This window comes from Chlamydomonas reinhardtii, chromosome 8, assembly GCF_000002595.2.
Source record: "Chlamydomonas reinhardtii strain CC-503 cw92 mt+ chromosome 8, whole genome shotgun sequence".
In the NCBI taxonomy this organism is placed as follows: Eukaryota; Viridiplantae; Chlorophyta; class Chlorophyceae; order Chlamydomonadales; family Chlamydomonadaceae; genus Chlamydomonas; species Chlamydomonas reinhardtii.
The window spans coordinates 1,936,012-1,952,706 of record NC_057011.1 but is presented as its reverse complement, the minus strand read 5'-3'; the positions used below and the strand labels follow the sequence as shown (position 1 = coordinate 1,952,706).

At 63.0% G+C, this 16,695-nt stretch overlaps 3 protein-coding genes across 3 annotated transcripts; 1 reads left to right on the top strand and 2 right to left on the bottom strand.

Moving 5' to 3' along the window:
- Positions 1-5: 5 nt before the first annotated feature.
- Positions 6-2,178, bottom strand: CHLRE_08g367550v5 (uncharacterized protein). The gene is made up of 6 exons (XM_043064962.1): positions 2,038-2,178; positions 1,908-1,938; positions 1,647-1,731; positions 1,138-1,259; positions 921-989; positions 6-722 (listed from the first exon to the last, which is right to left on the bottom strand). The coding sequence occupies exons 1-6, from the start codon at positions 2,055-2,057 to the stop codon at positions 666-668; spliced, it is 384 nt and encodes a 127-aa protein (XP_042921963.1). The 5' UTR covers positions 2,058-2,178; the 3' UTR covers positions 6-665.
- An 859-nt stretch (positions 2,179-3,037) lies between these two features.
- CHLRE_08g367500v5 (uncharacterized protein) lies at positions 3,038-5,258 on the bottom strand. Its single transcript, XM_001696012.2, has 4 exons — positions 5,052-5,258; positions 4,698-4,889; positions 4,196-4,434; positions 3,038-4,029 (listed from the first exon to the last, which is right to left on the bottom strand). Exons 1-4 carry the CDS (start codon positions 5,200-5,202, stop codon positions 3,832-3,834), a joined length of 780 nt encoding a protein of 259 aa, XP_001696064.1. The 5' UTR covers positions 5,203-5,258; the 3' UTR covers positions 3,038-3,831.
- A 9,219-nt stretch (positions 5,259-14,477) lies between these two features.
- Positions 14,478-16,688, top strand: CHLRE_08g367400v5 (uncharacterized protein). Its single transcript, XM_043064961.1, has 4 exons — positions 14,478-14,684; positions 14,853-15,044; positions 15,308-15,546; positions 15,712-16,688. The coding sequence occupies exons 1-4, from the start codon at positions 14,534-14,536 to the stop codon at positions 15,907-15,909; spliced, it is 780 nt and encodes a 259-aa protein (XP_042921962.1). The 5' UTR covers positions 14,478-14,533; the 3' UTR covers positions 15,910-16,688.
- Positions 16,689-16,695: the final 7 nt, after the last annotated feature.

Here is a 16,695-nt window from a genome sequence, read left to right as displayed (position 1 = left end):
GGCAAAAACAAGCAAATTTACAGGCAGACGGGGAATCCTTGCAGCATGTCTGGCTGTGCCAGCTTCAACCCTGTGGCACTTCCGTGATGTGCACCGCCTGCCGCCTGTAGCAGCCACTTCTTGCAAAACGAATGAATGGCAAGAGCGTGTCACTGCACGGTCAAACGCATGTGCAGCGATCGTGCTCCCGATACACCAGACACGTAGCATCGCGACACATCCAAACAACACTCTTGTCAGTCGACACGAACGAACCACTAATTAAACGTGATCAGCGGGTGTACGGGATCACTTCCGTGCACTTAGCCCAGTGCTCAGTTCAAATTTACAGGTATCGAGCAACGTTGCGCACTTGCTCAAACCAAACACCACTACATCACAAGGTCCTTGACGATACATGCTCAGAAACACAGGCAATCGGCGCCGCGGCTACCTCCCTATCGGGCATATCTACATATGGTAGCCGCAACAGCTCGCCCAATGGAAAAAGCGCGCGCGCAATTCAGGATAGCGCTGCAACCCAGACTGGTCCCAAACCGCTGCACACATGGCGCCTGGCATCCGGCCCACTCAGGCTTCCCTAGCGACTTCCACTGCCCCTTCTATGTGCATTGCAGCCTCCAGCTGATGAGCCTCCCGCTCCTCCATGCATGGGGGATGTTGCTTTAGTTGGTAGGCCCGCCGAAGATGTTGCTGCCGCCGTAGTTGCGGGCCTTGCTCGCCTGCACAGATAGCAGTCAGGGCCCGCAGCACCTTAGTGAATGCGCGGCCAACCTCCAATGTGCTAGGCCCCGCACGTGAACCCATCTGATCAAGGATGTCGCCTTTCATGCCTGGCCATCGAACATTTGGAGTGGAGTGTAATCCCCGCGGCAATCGCCCCCAGTTGGCCATCTGTCCTGCAAACCTGACCAACCCACCTGCATGTTTGTGTAGTTGTTGGCTAGCTGCTCGCGATAGACGTCCGCGTTGAAGGCCGCCCCCGTCGGCTGCAAATACCGATAAAAATGCGACCATGTTTGCGGGCGAATGTATTGTAACGGTGAGTGAGGCATGGGGGCTAGCTATCTGATGAATACCGTAGCCCTCTGCTCATCCCATGTATCCCACAACACGGGCATGTACACGCAAGCATACTTTGGAGGCGCCGTCCTTCGTCTTGGGCTTGGAGTGGTAGTCCTTGGAGGCGTCCTCGGGCTTCGCGACGTCGTCGTTGTAGGTGGCGAACGGGGCACCCAAGCCGTCGCGCTTATTAACGCCTTCACAGAGAGGACGGCGGCAAGGTGCAACTTAGAGAGAGTTTAAAACCTGCTGACAGCTACTAATGATGTGTTGCAATGGAATTGGCAACTGCTCCAGTGGAGCTCATGGGAAAGCGAGCAACAGCCGGCGGGTCACGGCGTGTGGGTTGGAGACAGGGTGCAGGCACTGAGGTCGCCGGCACCTTGCCGTCAGCCTCGCTATATGAATACATGAAATGGAAGCGCTACGATATGCGGAATGGCCCAGGCTATACCAGAGAGCACCCAGCCTTTCGGCGATAAGGGATTTCCCACCGACATGTCACCAAAGTTTTGCCCGCTGGCCGCTAGGGCGCTGGGCCGCTAGGGCGGGGCCTGCTGCCCGCTGGACTCCCCATGACTTACTCTTCTTGCCGATGTGCTGCGGCGTATCCGGACGCTCGTCGCCACCGTAAATCAGCATCTTTGCCTTTGAGTTGTAAGCACGGTCCTGCAGGGCCATTAGATCAAGTCGGAATCAAAACATTGTGTGCCAGAAGTGCTTGAATGCTAAGCCCGCCTGCGTGGGAGGCGGTAGCATGCAGCCCGTCAGCGGCCCCGGTTCCTGCTTGACCAAAACAGCGTCAACCCGCTAGATTACTAGCGTCCACTACGATGCATACACACCTGATTGTCCTTGTAGGTAGCGGGACCTTTCCTGCAAACAGGCGAGCGGCAGCGAGCATTTTGAAGTCCAAACTCAGCCCGCGGCCCGCACGGAACCGGTTGTCCTCAAACAGCAGTATCCGTAACTCACGGGCTGGTTGCTTGCGCCATTATGAAGGTAGGCCGCGAGGAAGACGTGAGGAGACTAGCTTACGATGCTCAACGAAAAGGCACCTTGACTTGCGGGACGGCGAGGACAGGGTGTACTGAGAATCCAGGTAAGACTGTGTAGGTTATGGTAGTCTGGAGAGTGTGTTGGGGCCAAAGCCCTGGCCTTTTCGGCAACTTCATCCCGGTTTGGATTCGGCCAGCTCCCTGCCAGGTGCTCCACGCTCCCACGCTGCCAGGTGCTCCGACGGTGCGACAGTGGTCCCCCAAAAGAAGCTGCTTCACCCCTATCTATCAAGCAATCTTATAGTTATGGATCTTTGTTGTCCGCGCGCACTCCACTGGCCGGGCGCCCGGAGCGTGAGGAATGCGCATCAGCAAACTTCCAGCCAGCTTGTCGGTACAGTAACTCCGGCGTTCGACCATCCATGCACTCCTGCTCTGCCGCTGCAAACTGTTTGCTGTCTGCTTGGGGTACGGGCGTCAGCTGCACCCTATGGGACCTCGCCAACCTGCCTGAACCCTGTCCCATCACACACGCGCACTCCACAGTCCTAAGGTGCGACATTTGCACCGTGGCTGCCCAGTGCACGATCTCCTGGATGCCGCTGGATGTTTATTCACACCCAATACCTGCAATGCATGTGAGAGCTGATGAGAGTCAGCTTTGTCAGCGCACCTTCAGGTTGTGGTGTCAAGAGCTGCTGTGTCAGTGCGAGGTTGCCAGGTCGGGGTCTAGCCTGTATCTTACGCACTTAGAGAGTTAGAGGCTCTGACTGAGCGTTCCGTGCTGATATCCCTCTGCAGTGGTGGGTGACCCTGTGTTAAGGTCACATTCATTGCGCTGGCCTGATGCTGAAGTACGGCCGTGAGTACGGCAGTTCAACGGCATGGCAGATGACCATACGATAAAACGCCTGTCTTCCGGGACACAGCCTCTGTACGCAGTTCAAGGGATGAGCCAAGTTGACGGGATTGGACGCCTCAACGTGCTATTACAGCGATGCTGTTCTTTGCTGTGCCGAACAACCTTTCGACTGTTGTCATCGTCCTATGGATGCGGATGTTACAGAGGGGACAGTCCCAGCTCCTATGCACAGACTGGCAGCCCTGGTCGCTTTCATTACCGTGTCTTGTCAGTCCCTGGGGCAGCTCCGTGGAGCCTGCTCCAGGCTGCTCCCAACCCTGCCCCTCAACATGAATTTCACCAGAGTGCCTCACATGTTCGCACTCGTCTTCATCACTATGCATCTCGCATCAAGGTGTTGTGCGCAAAAACTGTGTGTGCGTTTTGCTGCTTCCGGGCTCCAGATGAATGATATCGCAGTCTCAATCTGTACATCCACGCATACAACACCATAGGACTGTGCGCTCCCCGCCCATGCATATGCACGGCGGCCAGTACGCTACGTGCCAAGTGCTTGGCTGAAAAAATACACCGTGCGTGCACCCTGTGCCGCTGCAGCCGTATCGCTGCAACAACTCATAACCAACTCTCCACTCGTGCACTCCCGCACTCGCGCCAGCAGCGCACCTAACTTGCACCCCGCTCTTGCAGACACCCACCAAATAAAGCTCGAGCGGGAACAAGCGGCGACGGGTGTTTCTTACCCTCTGCCCTCATCACCGCTCACAGCTCAACAAAATGCCGACCAACCAACGAAATGGACCGCGCTCATCAAAACACTCAAGACGTGCCGCACTGCTGCTGACACGTCACCACCCGCCGCTCTGCCCACCTCCTCCAAACCCATCAAGCCTCCTGAACATCCTGCATTTACAGGCTCTTGAGGTTGTCGGGCAGGGGGGTGACGGGCAGGCCCAGGTCACGCTCAATGTCGTCCAGCTCCAGAATGGCCTCCTTCTCGAAGCGCAGAGCCAGGTGCTCGAAGATCTCGGTCTGCTCCACCAGCTCCTGGGCCACGAAGGCGGCGATGGCGATCATGGCCAGGCGGCCGTTGTTCAGCTCCTTGGTCTGAGGGGAGAGGGAGAGGAAAGGCAGGGAGCGCAGCGTCAGGCATGCCGAGGGAGGGAAGGCTGGGTGTGCTGTGGTAGGGCTGCGAATTGTGGCCTGGCCCTGGGCTTCCCCTACCCTTATCCGCCGCCCACCGCTTCCACATCCTCACACGGGCCCCACGCACCTGCATGACCTTGAGCTCCTCGGGGTCGGTGGGCTTGAGGCCCAGGGGGTCGAAGCCCAGGTCACCGGGCTCGTAGTCGTCCTTCAGGGAGTTGAAGCCGGTGCCGGTGGGGGTGGCCCAACCGACGGCGACACGGTAGGACTCGGCCACGCCGATGGCGATCAGCAGGGGCTCCCAGAAGCCCTGGCCGATCTGCTGGAAGTGATAGATGGCGGGGCCAGACACGCGGCCGTCCCAGTCTGTTGGGTGGGGTTGGAAAGAGCAAGGGCGAAGGGTCAGTGGCAGACATGGGCATACATACATGCAAGCGAGGGCTGCTGGGCTGTGCAAGTGCGGACGGTACACAATGCCCTTGCTTTACGTGCAGGCGCAAGGAGGCACGCCCCGTGTGCAACTTGATGCGTGCCCCCGTGGCAATGAGGCTGGCAAACTCAGAATCCTGTTTACCCTAAGCACGGCCCCCGCCCCCAGCAGGCCCATTCCCAAGCAGCCCCGAACTCACTGAAAAACAGGGGGAAGTCCTGCAGCTGCTCGCCCACGACGAAGCCCAGGGCGGCAAGCATAGCCACGCGGCCGTGGGTGATCTCGCTCTCACGCCAACGGCGCACGTCCTTGATGGAGGCAGTGGCGAGGAAGCCAGCGGGGTCGAACACACCCTCAAAGGGAGCGGTCACGCCGGGAAGGTTCTTCGTGTCTGCAAGCGGCAGGCGGGGAGCTTATGGGGTAAACAAAAGAGTACAGCCCCCCCCCCCGAGCAGCTGTTTCCCACACGCAAGCGAGGCATGAAGGTTGTATGAGTGCGAGGCAACGGCACAAGGCCAAGAAACAGAGAAGTCGAGCACCTAGAAAGACTTACATGCGAAGACGTCCTCCGCTGCGACCGGCGCAGCAGTCTGCGGCTCAGCGGCAGTTGTGCGACGGCCAGACACGGACTTGACGGCCACAGTGGCACGAGCGGGGGTCTGGCGCAGGCCAGAAGCCTTGCGGGAAACGACGTTCGCGAGCATTGTGAGTGCAAGTGGCGTGCAAGTGAACTGAAGCAAGTGCGTAGCAGGCGAGTGCGCTGTAAGCAAGCAGATAGAACAAGATGGGCTATTGACAGCTTTATCAAGACCAAAAAACACCAACCAATTCGAGCTTGTACGGGTCGTAGGAGACTCGCGGCCTCGAACGAGGGGCCGAGAACGCTCGCCTCGGTAGTCGCCCATGTTAATGCATTTCGCCGCCCATCAAATATATCTTACTCACCGTAAGCGATTGTCGAGGAGCGGTGGCGGGGACCCACGGTTGCAACACCCTAACGTTTTCCGGCCACACGCACGCCGACAACGACCACCTGCAACTTCCGGAAGCGCGGTTCCAACCCCGTGTTCGGGATCGCAGGATGCAGGGACGCATTGCATGTCCAGGCGCATTGTCAATGTATTGGTGCTTGGTTTCATGGGTTTGCGCTATGTTGGGGCGGCTCCTTGGTCGATGGACATGTTGTTGATAGCCTCACATGCCGACTTGCGCTCGGGTCCGTGGCGCCTTCACAGGCAGCCAGGGGCCTCTATAGATGTTGGCCTCTCGATATTTCGCCTTCCTTACTGGTCCTTGCCCCCTGGTCCCGCCGCCCTTCCCTGGGAAGGCTTCCCACTTGTAACCGCTTGTAAGCCCCTCATTGCATCCCACAATTCTAGGCGCCATCTTGGGCACCATCGGCATCGGTGCTGAGGTGGAGCGGCCGGAGATGAGGCAAATCGGAAACAAAGACCCTTTGAGCAAAGTGCAGCACGATGAGGGGAGCATGAGGGGTGCAACCTTTCCACGCCCAGCACAGTCATGACATGCGCCACAGCCGAACTTGCACAACGCCGCTCCCGGGCGGAGAGATGTACCGGATACGGTCCTAGAGTGTAGGGACCCCGTATGGCCGTGTAGGGACCCCGTATGGCCACCAATGTCCCGATGCCCGGCCGCGTACCAGGGTGATCAAGTCTGGACGCTGACGCGGGGACAACCAATGATGAGCGGTTCAGCCACGGAGGCTGGCTGCTGCTGCTGGCGCGAGGCAGGCTGACGCAGTCTAACGTAGTGGGATGCTAACGTTTGGGAAGCGAAGGAACGGACAAGGCTAATGCTCGCGATGGGTTGGTTGACACAGTCTGATACACAGTCTGCTAGCTTGCGCTGTTGGCAACACAACCAGCGAGTCAGGGACTCGCTGGCCCGGCATACCCCCGCTGGGCCTGTAGCGGCTCCCATGCAGGACCGGGTTTGACACGCTGAGTCACACGCACTGAGTCACCCGACAGGCACCGGCAACAACCTACCGCTCAGCACAGCACACACAGCAGAGCCACCCCCAGGGGGGGGTATGCAGCAGCGGCAAACCACAGACACGACATCACACGACAGCTGACATGCGCCACAGCCGAACTTGCACAACGCCGCTCCCGGGCGGAGAGATCCCCCCCACGACTGAAGACAGGGGAGTCAGCGAGACTGGCAAAGTCGGAAACACACACAGACGCACGGGACAGCAAACGCATGACACCAGAATGATATGCGAGTGAGTTCGTGCCACACGACAAACGAGAACAGACACCTAGCTAGTCACACGTCACTGGGTTAGTCAATCCTCATTGCTGGCTTCGAGTCCAAGCCAGCTCCGAGCAGATGTCCGTGGGTGCGCGCTGTTGGGATGCCAGCGCGGCACACGCCGTTGGGATGCCGGCGTGCGCGAGGTCCTGCCGTTGGGATGCCGGCAGGGTTGGTGCATCAGCGGCGTGGCTGAACACGGCGCTTGGCCGTGGGCTCGCCGCCCTGGGCAGGGGCTGATGCAGGTGACGATGGCACTGTTTGCCGTTGCAGGCGTTTTGCATCGGCCAGGGTGATGGCCTCGGCGGAGCCTCCCGGCCACTCCACCATGAAGTAGAAGGGGCGTGACAAGGGCCCGCGGAAGCGCAGAGTGCCGTTCTGCAGCTGCCGCGGTGTTCCGGCTGGGCCAGGAACTGCCCGTACAACTGACACGCCGTCGAGGGTAGCTGCTTCCGCGTCGCGGCGTCGCGTGTCAGCGTTGGGGAACAGCACTGGACCCGCCGAGGGCCGCTGCGGCGCGGGGCCGGTGGGTGGAGCCTTGCCCAGCTCCACACAGCCCGGGCACATCCAGGCGCCAGGAGGCACCTTGCTGAGTGGCGGCGTGAGGCAGCGGAGGTGCCAGCCGGTGCCGCAGCCGTCACACAGCAGCATGCGGGAGGGCTGCTGCGGGCTGTGGCACACTTCGCACTCCAGGTCGTTGCTGGTGCGTAGCAGCCGGGCGTCCTGAATCGGGTCCAGGTTGGGCAGGTGGCATGGCACCAGCTGCTCCACTCGCGCACGGAGACGTGCGGTGTCGCGGCCGACTAGCGCGGCCACGCCCATGTCGCCCACATGCTCCACGCGCAGCACCTGGTCGCGTACCGGCATCTCCAACGTGTTGTCGGGATTTGCGTTGCGCAGGTACACGTAGTCACCGGGCACAAACTCCAGTGCCCGCGCGCGGTAGCCGCCGCTGCGGGTGAGAGCATAGCGCTGGGTGTCGCGGTGCTGTGCGATGAGCAGGTTGCCGGCTGCGGCGGGCGCATGCCGCCGCAGCCACTCCGAGCGCTGCAGGAGCGCCTCCGCGTAAGCTTGCTCACTGCCGTCGCCGGTGAAGGCTAGCTCGTGCTCCTCAAAGCGCGGGCGGACGGCAGGCGGGATGATGGGGTCCACGCCGTAGAGCAGCTTGTAGGGCGAGTAGCGGGTTGAAGCTTGAGGCGAGCAGCGGTAGGCCAGGGCGAGCCAAGGCAGCGCCTTGTCCCACGTGTCGTTGGACTGCGTGCTGCGGCAGTGCTTGCGCAGTGCCGCCTTCACAACCTGCACCATGCGCTCCGCTAGGCCGTTGGCTTGCGGATGATCTGGCTGCGTGCGCCGGTGGTCGATGGCGTTAGCCTCGCACAGCGCCTGGAACGGACCCTCAAACTCGGTGCCGCGGTCAGTGGTGACCTCTGCGGGCGAGCCGAAGCGCGTCAGGAGCTCCACCAGCCCTCGTGCGGTCTCGCTGGCGGACTTGGTGGTGAGCGGGAAAAGCTCGATCCACTTGGTGAAGTGCTCCACGCACACCATCACGTAGGTGTAGCCATCGGGGGAAGTCGGGTGCAAGTTGCCCGCCAGGTCGATGCCCCAGCGGTAGAACATGCCGCGGATTGGCAGTGGCTGCAGTTGAACAGGCCGCACCATGCCTCCGGTGTTGGCCATGTCGCACAGCTTGCAGCGCTGCACAACGCCCTGCACCGTCGCCCGCTGGCCGGCCCACCAGTAGCCCAGCTGGCACAGCGCCAAGGTGCGGCGCTCGCCGAGGTGTCCGATCTCGTGCGTCTGCTGGACGATGGCGTCACGGGCCTCCGGCGGCGGGCATACGCGTGTGTTGCCGTCGGGCATGAGGCGGATGAGCTGCTCTCCGGTCCAGCGGTAGCTGGCGGCGCGGCGCTGCACACGTTGCCGCTCCTCGCGGCTGAGGCTGTCAGGCTGGGCGCCCAGGCGCAGCAGGTCCATGACGGGGGCGTCGTTCCAGACGTCTGCGGTGTCAGGGGTTGACGGGCCCAGGGCTGCGGAGGCGATGGTGGTGCTGGCGGCGGCCGGGGCCGCCGACGCCGGCAGTGCGGCGTCAGCCCAGTCCGCTTGCTCCGCAGCTTCCGCCACTGCGGCGTAGACATGCAGCTGCGCACCCATGCGCGCCCCGAGGAGACGCTGGTGAAGCAGGGCAACCGCGAGAGTGGTCTCGGTCGCGTCCAACAGTGGTGACGGCTCGTCTGACAGCGCCAGCGCTGCAAAGGCGGTCTCCAGGTGGTCTGCTGGGCCCAAGGCGGCAGCTCCCCCCCCCAGCGTGGAGGCCGGGGCGTCGATCTGACGAGGGGGAAGCGGCTGCATGTCGTGGCGCGTGAAGAAGAGGCGGTGGAGAGCCGTGGCGGCAGCCAAGGCGGCCGTGAAGACAGCCGGCGGCGTGTGGCGGCGGAGCAGCTGGACGGCGAAGGCGGCGGGCAAGGAGAGGGAGGAGTGGTGGGTGGAGACGGCGAGCCAGTCCGCCGCGTCCGGGGCGCAGGGCAGGCCATCAGGGCCGGCACGCAGCGGTGGCGGCTCCGGGGCGGCGGGCGGCGGGGAAGGCGGGGGCAGCGCGGCGAGGGGTTGGCCGGGGGCCTGCAGCGCCACGTAAGGAGGAGGGAGGGGCCGTTGCGCAGCACCAGGCGTGCGGCCGTGCGGCAGCACGGCAGCAAGCAGGCGGCTGGGAAGAGGGCGCAGGTGAGAGAAGGCAAAGTCGACTTGGGATGAGTCGGCCAGGTTGGTGTAGAGAGAGGTGACGCGATGCGCGGGGCTGCCGGCCTGCACAGCATCAATGCCGGCGGGCGGCCCGAAGGGCGGCGAGGCGTCTGGTGACTCCGCACACCAGGGACCCTCCGCGAGGAAGGCGAGCTGGGGAAGGCGGCGGCTGGCTAGCTGCTGCTGCAGGCCGCCGAGGAGCTGGAGGGCGAGCGAGTCGCGCCAGAGCGCGTGCGAGGCCCAGCTGGTGACCACAAGCCATTGGCTGCCGTCGTGCAACCGCAGCTGCTCCGCTCCCTCCGGCCCGAGTGCCCAGGGCACCAGGTCCGCCGGTGTGAGGCCGAGGCGGTCGGGGCCAGAGTGCAGCTGCCACGACTGCGGCGGCAGCAGCGGTGCATGCTGCGTGGCGAGCATGGGCAGCAGCCGGGCGACAGAGGCACGCACGGCGGGGTCGGTGTCGACGTGGACGTAGCGCCGGATGCGGAAGCCCATCCGCAAGGCGGCTTGCAGCCCTGAGGCCAGGCCGCCGGGCAGCTCCAGCAGCGTGATGCCCGCATCCCCCATGGCGGCTGCGAAGAAGTTGTGCTGCACCAGCCGCGTGTCCAGCCCCAGGACGTCGCCCGTGCCGGAGCGCAGGCGGAGGGGCAGTGGCGGGGACCGTGGCAGCTGCCGAAGCTGCACACGCGCGGCTTGGATGACAGTGAGGAGTTGGATGAGGAGTTGGTCAGGCGGGCGCTCAGCCGGCGGGGCTTCCGTGGCGTCAGTGGGGCCGCCGTTGTGGCCGGCAAACAGCTCGTTCGCGTCGGGCACGATGGCGGTGGCGTTGACCGAGACCGCGGAGGGCAGCGCCTGCAGCTGTGCCCAGCGGGCCCGCGCGCTTTGGATGAGCGCGCCGGCAGGGTTGACCAGGGCCGGGGCGGTGATGGCAGCCGCGAGCACTTGCTGAGACGCTGGCCGGCCATCGGCGCCGATGGGCGCGCCCTCCACAGGCGCCCCCCCCAGCGTGAGGCTCCGGTGCCCCCCCAGTGGCGGCTGTGGGTGCCCCCCCAGCGTCGGCTGTGGGTGCCCCCCCAGCTGCAGCTCCCGGCAGCCAGGCGGCGGCCGCCGGGTCCCCGTAGGCCAGGAGTAGCTTGGACTCCATGATTGTGAGCTCGTCTGCGGTGTGCGGGCGCGGGCGCTCATAGATTGCACGGCCGTGGCGAAGCTCAAGGCCGACGTCGCCACTGTAGCCCACAAGATCTGCTAACTTGTAGGCGAAGGTGCTCATGCTGGCGTTCATGAAGGCCAGAATTGCGTCACGTTGGGATGCCGTGACGTCTTGTCGGTCGCAGTGGACCCACCCATCAGGCTGCCGCTCGAACCGGCCGTCAGGCGGGAGCGAGCGAGGGCCCTCGGGTGTGAAGCTGCCCGGGGCAGAGGCGCCGGCTGGCGCCTCATCTCCTGCTACTGCCACTGCAGCTGCCGCTGCTGGTTGCGTGCTGCCCGAGGCACTTGAGATGAAGGCGGTGGCGGTGGCCGCCAACAACCCAAGGAATGCGTCACGTTGGGAGGCCGTGACGTCGGGACACTCGCAATAGGCCCACCCATCTGGCTGCCGCTCAAGGCGGGAGCCGGCGTGCGCGGAGCTGCCAGGCGCTGATGCGCTATCAGACGGGTTGACGCCTGCTGACGGCTGCGCGCCGTCTGGGGCGCTCATGGCGAGCGGCCGCCGGCCACAGTGGCGGGCGGCGGCTTAGGCGAGGAAACGCTGGTGGCAGCGGCGTTGGCTGAGCTGCTGCTGTGCACGCGGCCCAGCGGTCCCCCCCCAGCAGCGAAGGCGGGGCCGCCACGCAGCGAGAGGTGGTGATGGAGGAGGCAGGAGCAGAAGCAGGAGGGGCAGGAGAAGAAGTGGCGAGGAGCGGCAGGACCTCTGAATCGGCCGGCCGCATCTCGAATTGCTCAAAGCCGAGCGGCAGGCGCGAGCCGGCCGCGGGACCGGTGGCCTGTGTGGCTTGAGGTGTGCCGCCAGCGGGGGCGGCACGGGAGGAGGCGTCGCCGGCTGCGGCGCCAGCCGCGGGGAGTGCGGCGGCAGCGCCGATGGCGGAGGCGGCGACGCCGGCGCTGCTCTGGGATGCAGCAGCGCCCATGGTGCTGCCTGAGGCAGGACCAGGTGAAGAGGTGAAGACGTATGCAGCGTCTTGAGGGATGGAGGCGAAGCCACACGAGGGTGCGGCGGTGAGAATGGCGCTCTGGGATGCAGCGCCGAGGAAGTCAGAGGATGCAGATGCACCGTTGGCGGCGGCGCAGGGTGCAGCAGCGGGCGCAGTGGAGTCGCCAGGGCTGCTGTGGCCCGTGAGGCGTAGGCGTAAGGCGCGTACATGGAGACGGCAGAGCTGACCGGGTCGACGGCAGCGGCGTCACTGCTGGGCGCGGCGCTGGCGGCGGCGGCGGGAGCGTTGGCGGCTGCGGGCAGGGAGCTGCTGGAGGAGGCAGCTGGCGCCGACAGTGTTGCTGAGGCGAGCGTGAGGGCGCCAATGGCCGCGTGCGCGGCCTCAGGCGCGGCGTCGCTAGCGCTGTCGGAGCCGAGGGCCACAGCGTGTGCGGCCACGCCGCGACCTCCCCCGCGGCCGCTGTGGCGGCCGCCGCGGCCATCACCGCGGCCACCGCCCATGCCACCACTGCTCCAGTGACGAGCGCTCCATGTACACTGAGCTGGCTAGTGCTGCCGGCTCGCTGGCGGGCGAATCCGTATGGGCAGAGTAACCATCAGCGGTAGAGTTGCGATGACCTGGCCTGCCATATGCAATGTGTCCCGAGAACCTGCCAATAAAGTGCGCCGAGTGTAGCGAGCTTCGCGGTCGTCAGCCGGCGAAGTGAAAATGGGCGCCGCGCCCGACTCGACAGACTCCGGCGAGACCGCTGATGCATCTGACATGCTTCGTGGATGTAGATAAGCGAGAGGAAAGGATGAATGAGCAAAGCCTTGTTGTCCAGTGAGAAGTAGCCGCGGAGAAGAAGGGCGAGAGCGCAGTGGGATGCAGCGCCGAGTTCGCCAATAGCAACTGTGGGTTGTGTTGCATGTACCGGATACGGTCCTAGAGTGTAGGGACCCCGTATGGCCACCAATGTCCCGATGCCCGGCCGCGTACCAGGGTGATCAAGTCTGGACGCTGACGCGGGGACAACCAATGATGAGCGGTTCAGCCACGGAGGCTGGCTGCTGCTGCTGGCGCGAGGCAGGCTGACGCAGTCTAACGTAGTGGGATGCTAACGTTTGGGAAGCGAAGGAACGGACAAGGCTAATGCTCGCGATGGGTTGGTTGACACAGTCTGATACACAGTCTGCTAGCTTGCGCTGTTGGCAACACAACCAGCGAGTCAGGGACTCGCTGGCCCGGCATACCCCCGCTGGGCCTGTAGCGGCTCCCATGCAGGACCGGGTTTGACACGCTGAGTCACACGCACTGAGTCACCCGACAGGCACCGGCAACAACCTACCGCTCAGCACAGCACACACAGCAGAGCCACCCCCAGGGGGGGGTATGCAGCAGCGGCAAACCACAGACACGACATCACACGACAGTCAGGGCAACGTGCCGATGCTGCCAGGAAATGTGGGATGCAGTACAAGTGGGAAGCCTTCCCAGGGAAGGGCGGCGGGACCAGGGGGCAAGGACCGGTGAGGAAGGCGAACTTAGCCCCTGCGCCCAGCTATCAGTGCCGACTGATCGTGGCCTGCATCGACGTTTGTTGTAGTCGATATCAGGGGGGGGCTCTCCTGGTCGATATGCAAATTAGCGGGGGGGTGCCCCCCCCCTGCGCCCCCCCTCAAGCGGGGGGAGGGACACCCTCCCCCCTGCACCCCCCTCCCATACGATTCTCTTAGCCCGCCGCTGAGGCACGTCACTTAGGAAGCTGGGGGAGGGGGGTGCAGGGGGGAGGGTTTCCCTCCCCCCGCAGGCGTGTCGTGCAGCGCGCAGAAGGGGAGGGCGGTGCAGGGGGGGGGGGGGTCCCTCCCCCCGCCAGCGAGGAGGTTCGCCGAGCTGGGGCTGGGTCGCCGAGCGTGCTAAAAGTTCACAGCACATCGCAACTGTGCATGACTTTGCTCACCGATTATATCAACGGATACAGCTGCTCACACATATCGTGTACGCTTTCATCCCAGCCGATCGGAACGAGCCCGCTCTGAAATTCTTGCAAGTACGCGCTCTGGCAGGCCAGACTGTGTCGCTAATACATCGCACTGTACGTTATAGCTGCGCGCATCCTCAAGGAAGCCAAGAAAGCGCAGTTACCGGCTTCGTTCATACGCTGCACTCGCTCTCGCGGCCTGAAAAGAAGATCACGTATACAGGAAGCTGCGAATAATCGATCATGCTAGTTGGTTCGAGCTAAATCGCGCTGTAGCGCAAACGCACCGGGTGCGTCACACTTTCCATGGCATATGTATATAGCTGGGCTAAATATCGAGAGGCCAACATCTATAGAGGCCCCTGGCTGCCTGTGAAGGCGCCACGGACCCGAGCGCAAGTCGGTAGGTGACTATGTGAGGCCATCAACGACATGTCCATCGACCAGGGAGCCGCCCCAACATAGCGCAAACCCATGAAACCAAGCACCAATACATTGACAGTGCGCCTGGACATGCAATGCGTCCCTGCATCCTGCGATCCCGAACACGGGGTTGGAACCGCGCTTCCGGAAGTTGCAGGTGGTCGCTGTCGGCGTGCGTGTGGCCGGAAAACGTTAGGGTGTTGCAACCGTGGGTCCCCGCCACCGCTCCTCGACAATCGCTTACGGTGAGTAAGATATATTTGATGGGCGGCGAAATGCATTAACATGGGCGACTGCCGAGGCGAGCGTTCTCGGCCCCTCGTTCGAGGCCGCGAGTCTCCTACGACCCGTACAAGCTCGAATTGGTTGGTGTTTTTTGGTCTTGATAAAGCTGTCAATAGCCCATCTTGTTCTATCTGCTTGCTTACAGCGCACTCGCCTGCTACGCACTTGCTTCAGTTCACTTGCACGCCACTTGCACTCACAATGCTCGCGAACGTCGTTTCCCGCAAGGCTTCTGGCCTGCGCCAGACCCCCGCTCGTGCCACTGTGGCCGTCAAGTCCGTGTCTGGCCGTCGCACAACTGCCGCTGAGCCGCAGACTGCTGCGCCGGTCGCAGCGGAGGACGTCTTCGCATGTAAGTCTTTCTAGGTGCTCGACTTCTCTGTTTCATGGCCTTGCGCCGTTGCCTCGCACTCATACAACCTTCATGCCTCGCTTGTGTGTGGGAAACAGCTGCTCGGGGGGGGGGGGCGGGGCTGTACTCTTTTGTTTACCCCATCAGCTCCCCGCCTGCCGCTTGCAGACACGAAGAACCTTCCCGGCGTGACCGCTCCCTTTGAGGGTGTGTTCGACCCCGCTGGCTTCCTCGCCACTGCCTCCATCAAGGATGTGCGCCGTTGGCGTGAGAGCGAGATCACCCACGGCCGCGTGGCTATGCTTGCCGCCCTGGGCTTCGTCGTGGGCGAGCAGCTGCAGGACTTCCCCCTGTTTTTCAGTGAGTTCGGGGCTGCTTGGGAATGGGCCTGCTGGGGGCGGGGGCCGTGCTTAGGGTAAACAGGATTCTGAGTTTGCCAGCCTCATTGCCACGGGGGCACGCATCAAGTTGCACACGGGGCGTGCCTCCTTGCGCCTGCACGTAAAGCAAGGGCATTGTGTACCGTCCGCACTTGCACAGCCCAGCAGCCCTCGCTTGCATGTATGTATGCCCATGTCTGCCACTGACCCTTCGCCCTTGCTCTTTCCAACCCCACCCAACAGACTGGGACGGCCGCGTGTCTGGCCCCGCCATCTATCACTTCCAGCAGATCGGCCAGGGCTTCTGGGAGCCCCTGCTGATCGCCATCGGTGTGGCCGAGTCCTACCGTGTCGCCGTCGGTTGGGCCACCCCCACCGGCACCGGTTTCAACTCCCTGAAGGACGACTACGAGCCCGGTGACCTGGGCTTCGACCCCCTGGGCCTCAAGCCCACCGACCCCGAGGAGCTCAAGGTCATGCAGGTGCGTGGGGCCCGTGTGAGGATGTGGAAGCGGTGGGCGGCGGACAAGGGTAGGGGAAGCCCAGGGCCAGGCCACACTTCGCAGCTCTACCACAGCACACCCAGCCTTCCCTCCCCGGTATGCCTGACATTGCCCTCTCTGCCTTTTCTCTCCCTCTCCCCTCAGACCAAGGAGCTGAACAACGGCCGCCTGGCCATGATCGCCATCGCCGCCTTCGTGGCCCAGGAGCTGGTGGAGCAGACCGAGATCTTCGAACACCTGGCTCTGCGCTTCGAGAAGGAGGCCATTCTGGAGCTGGACGACATTGAGCGTGACCTTGGCCTGCCCGTCACCCCCCTGCCCGACAACCTCAAGAGCCTGTAAATGCAGGAGGTCCAGGAGGCGTGTTGGGTTTGGAGGAGGTGGGTAGAGCGGCGGGTGGTGACGTGTCAGCAGCAGTGCGGCACGTCTTGAGTGTTTTGATGAGCGCGGTCCATTTCGTTGGTTGGTCGGCATTTTGTTGAGCTGTGAGCGGTGATGAGGGCAGAGGGCAAGACACACCCGTTGCCGCTTGCTTCTGCTCAAGTTCTATTTGGTGGGTGTCTGCAAGAGCGGGGTGCAAGTTAGGTCCGCTGCTGGCGCGAGTGCGGGAGTGCACGAGTGGAGAGTTGACTTTTGAGTTGCTGCTGCGATACGGCTGCAGCGGCACAGGGTGCACGCACGGTGTATTTTTTCAGCCAAGCACTTGGCACGTAGCGTACTGGCTGCCGTGCACATGCATGGGCGGGGAGCGCACAGCCCTAGGGTGTTGTCTGCGTGGATGTACAGATTGAGACTGCGATATCATTCATCTGGAGCCCGGAAGCAGCAAAACGCACACACAGTTTTTGCGCACAACACCTCTTGATGCGAGATGTATAGGGATGAAGACGAGTGCGAATGTATAGTGATGAAGACGAGTGCGAACATGTGAGGCACTCTGGTGAAGTTCATGTTAAGGGCAGGCGTTGTGTGGTGCCCCCTGGACTGACAAAACACGGTTGTGAAAGTGGCAAGGGCTGCCGGTGTGTACATAAGATGGTGACAACAGGCGAGAGCAGGGGTGCGAGAGGTTGTTCGGCAACCAGCACAGCAGAGAGAGCATGATGTAACAGCAAAGTTGACCCCCCG